This window comes from Varanus komodoensis, unplaced genomic scaffold (genome assembly GCF_004798865.1).
Source record: "Varanus komodoensis strain SLA01 unplaced genomic scaffold, ASM479886v1 scaffold42, whole genome shotgun sequence".
NCBI classification, from domain to species: domain Eukaryota; kingdom Metazoa; phylum Chordata; class Lepidosauria; order Squamata; family Varanidae; genus Varanus; species Varanus komodoensis.
The window spans coordinates 6270279-6277405 of NW_025335972.1; the positions used below are offsets into that span (position 1 = coordinate 6270279).

General features: G+C 43.9%; 1 protein-coding gene across 1 annotated transcript; it reads left to right on the forward strand.

Annotated features, from left to right (window-relative positions):
- The first annotated feature begins 916 nt into the window (after positions 1–916).
- On the forward strand, positions 917–6207 carry ALKBH7 (alkB homolog 7). Its single transcript, XM_044443463.1, has 4 exons — positions 917–1198; positions 3049–3222; positions 4307–4431; positions 5762–6207. Exons 1-4 carry the CDS (start codon positions 932–934, stop codon positions 5895–5897), a joined length of 702 nt encoding a protein of 233 aa, XP_044299398.1. The 5' UTR covers positions 917–931; the 3' UTR covers positions 5898–6207.
- Positions 6208–7127: the final 920 nt, after the last annotated feature.

Here is a 7127-nt window from a genome sequence, read left to right on the forward strand (position 1 = left end):
TCTTGGTGGTTGGGATGCTAAGATAAGAATCTCTTTTAGAGGTTCCTAATTTGTTACAATAATAAAGAGACAAATATTTTGAGAATGCCTGGTCTCTGGCCTGATGTAGGGAAGGGTTGCAGTGTGCTTGCAGCCAGGATCATCCTTAAGATTTCAGGCCTTGGGCCCAGCTAATATCCTGACTGACAAGAATCCAGGTACTGTGCAAGTGAGTTCAACCTAATTGTTTCTGTTACAGTCTACTTAGGAGGAACTGAAGCCCAAATGCCTTGCTCACCAGGATATATAAAAAGATAGCCTTCACCACCCTGGTGCCTGCTAGATGGTGCCTAGTTTTCATCAGTCCAGGTAACCCAGGGAATAGAGTGAAAAGCAGTGAATGAAAAAAATGTTGACCACTACTGTGTACTTATCTTCATTATCCTTTATAACTGCCCTTCACTAGGGCTATCTAGAGGCTTACAGCAATAAACTTGTAACAGCCAAATATACCGATTTGGATCCAGTAATTTACTGAAGGCCTGGGTACCTGTCACTTTGGTAGACCTAACGCTAAGTTAGCAGTGACTAATCCAAGTCCCACTGATTTCTATGGTTTGACTCTCAGTATGACCAAGTATCTGGATCCAACCCAATATAAATATGCAATTTAAAAGTTAAACGAAGAAAGCCTCCCAAACCGGTAAGAACTAGAGTCGAGTAAACCAGATTCAAACAGCAGGAATAAAGTAATCGTAGCTTGATTATTCGAGAAGGGCGAAGAGTAGAACTGCAGAGTTTCACCGACACCGAGCGCGCCGCTTTGCGATCACGTGGGCTCTGGCCTGCACGCAAAAGCCGGATGCCGGCATGCAAATAGGCAGGGGACAGTCCGTCATGCACCGCGCCAGGCTCTTCCCGCCCCGCGTTTCCGCCTGGGGTTCACAGCGTCATGGGGTGGCGCGGCCTATTGGCGTTGCGGCCGCGGGCCCTGCAGCAGTTGCCGCGGAGCGCGCGGGGGCTCTCCGCGGGCGGCGAGGCGCAGGCGCTCCCGGCAGGCGAAGTACGAGCGTCGAGCGAGGCGCTGTGGCGGAGGCTGCGGGCGGGCGGCGCGCGTGTGGTGCCGGCCTTCCTCAGCGAAGAAGAGGAGGCGCTGCTGGCTCGGGAGGTGGAACCGCAGCTGCAGCGGCGTCGCTACGAAAACGAGCATTGGGACGGGGTGGGTGGACCTGGGCAGGCTGACGCCGCCTCCTTTTTCTCCTTTTCTTTTTAGTAAAGGAGCTCGGAAAACGCGGCCCAAACGAGGAGTCGCTTCTCCCAGTCGGCTGGAGGACTCTGGTGGATGTAGTCCGAAACACGGATGGAGCTGGGTTAGGGAAGGCGGGTTGGGGAGTCTGTGGCCCTCCAACTGCTGTTGAACGCCCAGTTCCCATCAGCCCCAGCTAGCATGGCCTATAGGGATTATGAGAGTTGGCCACTAATATCTGATGGGCTGCAAGTTCCCTGCCTCTGGCTTAACAGAAGGAATACTGAAAAGGAACATGATAAGGTTGGGAAATGCGTGCATGCAGTCCAAGAGAAAGTGTGTTTGCACGGGAGTGTTTCCTTCATCCACCTGAGGGGCTGCAGAAAAAAATCAGTGGTCTCTAGATTTGGACCAGGCAGCAGAAAATACTTATTCATACCAAGACTGGGCCAAGACAGTTTACTTCCTGAGGTGAAGGAAAAAGCGGCCATCACTTTTCCACTTACAGAATCTGACAAAACTGGCAATTGAATCTTACAGCTACACTGGTGATGGGACAGGCTCCTTCATTGAGGCAGCCTCTCACTCAGTCTAATGCCAGGGCTGATTCTGTTGCACTTTATGGAATTTGCACATTCAATATGTCAATAGTGTTTCAAAAAAGGGGACTTTCAAACAAAGCTGTTACCCTATGATTGCCCTTCCTCATACACCAAATGTTATGCTACCTTTTTCAGAAGAGGCTAGGTTACCTCTTCTTGTAACCATCCTGTTTTCCCCACCACTTCAGACAGTGCATTAATCTGTTTCAGTGGCCAACTATGGCTCAGTGACAACCCAACTCAAACCTTGAGCTTGGGTTATCATGTTGTTTGAACCTGCAGTTGATTACCAGTTGCTGGGGAACAAAGACTATTGCACTATCCTGCTTGTGGCCTCCCCAGGAGTTCTAGAAAACTGAACAATGGCTATTTAAGCCTTTGGTCTAATCCAGCAGGGCAGCTTTACCATCCCTTCTTTCCTGTTTGACAAAAAGCTGACGACCTGGGTAAAGTAGGTAATTAGTTTGTGAAAACAGAATACACACCTAAGAGAGGATGAAACTATGAACTTGCTTACTCTCAAGTCTAGTGATGATACCAGTAAGAATAAACATACTGCCTCAGCAGTAGGGCTTTTTCATGGATTCACTTTACACATTTCAGCCGCAAGTGAATATTTAATCAAATAAATGGTCTGGAAGATTTTGATGCTGCTGTTTCTGTACTGTTGTTTTACCATATCTTTATTGTTAATATATTCTCTTTAATAGGAACAATTCTGGAACTTAGTGATCTGTGGTGTACAGATTAAATAAGTAAATAAAATAGATTTGAGTTATGTCTGTATTTGTGTGAACTAGCTCTGAACGGGCAGATTGTTAGATGAAAAAAAGAAAAACCGCAGTTTTTGGAATGATCTGATGTAAGTTCTGTTTGTGGTATTAAATCCATAATTCCTCCTTTCTATTTTGGAAGTCATCAAATGAATGGCATTTTAACTTGAAAGAATTTGATGCTGCTTTTTTATCCTGGTACTGTTTTCTCTTGCAGCTACTGCTTCAAGGTTCATTCTTCCAAATTTAGTGTTAGGCTTAGCTCAAATGCATGTTACTCCCCGTGGTAATTTGGTATTTGATGTTCTGTTTGAAAAGCATTGCGTTTCAGGCAAATGTGGCTATGGTTTTTATTGGTGATAGCTCAGGTCATGTGAACAAGGCCAGAGTTGTAGGTGACTTCCTCTTTCCTTTTTCATATTGTAATACAGGTTTTACTCTTCTGCAGGCCATTCATAAGTACCGTGAGACAGAAAAATCACGTTGGAGTAAAGAGAATCAAGCGATCTTGCAAAGAGTTCGAGATGAAGCTTTCCCACCAGGAGTACCACAGCTTACTCTAGTCCATGTCTTGGATTTGGATAAAACCGGGTACATAAAACCTCATATAGACAGTGTCAAGGTAACCGCATACAAGGGATTGACTGTACTCCTGAGTATTTCCCCTCAGAAAAAAACCTGAAAATTAGGGTTGCCTGAGAGACTCCAGAGGTACATTGTGCAACTTGTGACATTGGTGATTGATCATTTGCAAAATTCATGGGCTCAATAAAACAAATTAGTGTAGGTCCGGATGGAAAGATACCAAACACTGATCATGAAGGGAGGGATATCCTGGGGTAGTGGTGCAAGGCTCCAGTAATTATCTGACACGGAGATCAAGTTGCCTTTCTGAGGAAGAGCAATTGCCTTTTCTGGTGCTGGGCACTCTGAAAAATGTTGTAAACTCTTAGATGGGGCAGTAACTGGATTTGCAGTGTAACATTTAAGAGTGCAGGTGAAGGCTAGTGTTAGCCTCCAACCCAGTGTTCTCTGGCCCTGTTGGCCAGGGATGGTGAGAGTTGTTGTCCAATGTATCTGGAGAGCACCAGGTTGGGAGAGGTTTGCTCAAGAGCTCCTTCATACAAAACAGTTCCCTCCCTGTAGAATGCTAGCATGTGAGTCCAGAGGACTCCAACCTGATCACCTGGACATGCCAGTTTTGTCCGTGCAGAAAACTGTTGTCCGTAGTGAACCCTTCAGTCGTGAGCTTCTCCAGTTGTACGTTCTAAACACAACTTTCCCATCTCAGTGAGACCTAAACCTGTCAGTTCCCCTCAGGCCTCATCTTTCTGATGAAAATTAATTTCGCAGCTGATAGAGGTTGTTGCCTATGACAATTTAGACTATAAAAATCACTTGCAGTGCAATCCTATGCATGTCTTCCCAGAAGTAAACTCCTTTGTGTTCCGGGTACTTTTTGGCAGCATAAAAACCTAGTTCAGGTTTTTAAAAATATCTTCTTAGAATGCCACATGATTATTTTTCCCATTCCTCATGTCTCTGGTTATTGTTTTCCTGAAAGAAGTTAAAGGATGGCTGCACCCATTTTCTGGATAAAGTTTCGGCATCCTTAATATTCTGGGATTAGAATCAGTTGTGATTAGGAAATACTGTCAAACTCATACTATCTTGACCTCACAGTTTTATGCATTTCCACCTGCTAGTTCTGTGGCTGCACCATTGCAGGCCTTTCCCTGCTGTCCTCAAGTGTGATGCGTCTGGTTAGTGAACAGAATCCACAAGACTGGCTGGATCTGCTGCTGGAGCGCCGATCTCTCTACATTCTTAGGTAATAAGCAACATAAATTTGCTTGATTAGTTGAGACCAAGACTCTGTTTAGTCTAGCATTTCTCATGGTGGCTAGCCAGATGTCTCCAAGAAAACTGTGTTGTTACCCTGCTTTTTGTTTTTAACCAGAGGGCACATTGTATATCTGCATTGTGTTCCATTTAGTTGTCATGCATTGTAGCTGTAGATACACCTGTTCACCTGTGAAGTTCTTCTACCACTGTATTGTAAAATGCACTTGCTTCTTGGTATCTGTTCTGCCTTTCAGACATAGCATATCCCTCTCCCAAGTTCTAACAATCAAAAAGACAAGTCCTACCTTCTACTGGATTGGATCAGAAATCTATTTAATGTAGTGTTCTGTAGTGCTGACAATCCCAAGCACTGTTTGTAGTGGTTTACTGCCTTTGAATAGAAAAGCTGCATCTGGGTATTATGATGATGAAATGATAGAAACCTAACTTTCTCCTTGTTGCCATTCTCATCCTTTGTGGCATAAGTCAACCTAGCCCAACCTGGTATTTTCCTACTTTCAGCATCTTTGACCATTAACCATACTGTCTGAGGCTGATGGAGGTTCTTTTCCAAAACATTTGGAGGGCACCACATTGGAGAAGCCTGCCATAAATTAATAACACATTATCTGAAGGAGTATTGGACTGGTCACTGGAATTAATCTGCCTGAGCCGTGGGCTCATGTGTATCCTCCTCATTGAGCTCCTGTTCTATTCTGCAGCTGGAGGAGGAGATCACAAGCGACCGCTTCTGCTTTTAAGCCAAGTTCTGTGTTACATCTACACTTGGGGAAGGTGGTTTGTTAGAACAAATCAAGATTAAACTGGTTTCAGATTCTGGCTTGTTCTAACAAGCAATAGTTCTTGGATTTTCTGACATGGCAGTTTTGTTTAAAAGTGGAAGCTTCTAATCTCCTCCTTCCAGCTGCTCAGGAGGAGGAGAAAGGGAAAGTCATGAATTCAAGGCTCATTTATAAAGCAGAAAAGTGATTTCCCATTATATCTGAACTGGTCCAATATCAAAAATGAATGAAGAGACCCAGCTTTCATATACATGAAGTGGGATGGAATATACACTGCCATATATAGAATTCGTAAGTGGAAGTTAACAGCTTTGCAGACAGTGTCTGAAAATGGAACCTGAGTTTCTTTTAAGACTATGAGAGGAACCCACATGTGAAATTCCTGAGTCTTGGTACTGTGTCTTGTTTGCCTCTGATTGTGTGGGTTTTGATGTCTTTCTCCTGCTTGGGATAAGATTTATTTCAAATTAAGATAATATACTGGTATTTTCTGCATTTATTCTTTCGACAAAGAGGGCCAGCTCGTTATGAATTCACCCATGAGATCCTCAAGGACGAGGAATCCTTTTTCAATGGAAGGAAGGTGCCCCGGGATCGAAGGATATCAGTCATCTGTCGAAACCTGCCCTTGCCACCTGATTCATCATAGCACTGCAGACTGAGATTGTAGAAGCTGACAACTATTCTCCAGTTGTAATGTAGGCTACCCCTCTGATGGACCAGGAGCTGCTTCTGAAATGTTTGCACTGACCTGCCATTCTCTGGGACTCAATTTTTGTGACCAGGAATGAGGGATGGAAACTCTCCTCCATGCACTAGAAGGAGATTGAGAGATTTAAAAGACTCTGGCTGCTTGCTTGCTTTCTCCTAACAGATTGGGTCAGGGAAACTTGCAAAGAGCTAGGGAAATGGACTTGATTGTACTGTTAATCTCAGGAAATAAAAAATAGTGCTGCTTCTGTGGTGTGTGTTGCAGCCAGCAGGGGTAAAGTTAATGCAGACTGTAGAGCTTGTCATTGGGTTGGAAAGTCCATTCAGCAAAGGTGATACATTCTCTTATAAGTACTTTTTCCTTTTTCTTCAGGCATTGGAGCACTCTCCTTCATACTGTATTCATTTTCATAAAGGTGATCTAAAGTTGGTATGTTCAACAAAGCGGAGGGTCACAACCTGTCTTACTGAAGTTGAGTTGAGAAGTCAAGTGGAATGCTTCACCTTGGTGGATCACAGATGTGAACACTCAACTGACTAAACTAGATTCAGTGCTGCCTATCTTCAGATGGCCTCACAGCATCTGGGATGGTAGACATTTCCTAATTTCTCCTTAACAAAGATGGGATGCACTTGAATTTTACATTTTCTCACAGACAGAGTTCTCCGTTTTTTTAGTTGTGTCCCTTCAATGGGTTCTGTGAGGGAGTATTATGAACAACTCAACAGCAGCCTTAGCATTTATATAGCCTAAAAATAATTAAGTGGTAAGGCCTAAACTAGTGTGTCCTAACTGGAGTGCTGACAATGGTGGGTGTGCAAAGAGTGGAAACAGTTAAAGGAAATATTCACTGTTGATTTTCATAATCAAAAGTCTGTGAAGGTGACAGGCAACTGGAATATAGACGTAGAAAGGAGGGAAGGACTATCTTGGCTGTGAAAAGAAACTGAGAAGTGCTCATCTGTTCCTTGAACTAATCGGGATGGGAGAAAATTTGGAGTATGATCAGTCCTTGACCAGCTGTCCTCCATTTTTTCAGAGAAATGAAATCAACTCCAGCCTGCTGCAAGGGAACCATTTCTAAATGTGCACTGTATGTGGCCCATATTTCTTGTCTTCCAGTCTTTCTCTTTTCCATCTCTTATATATACCATCTATGTTACATGC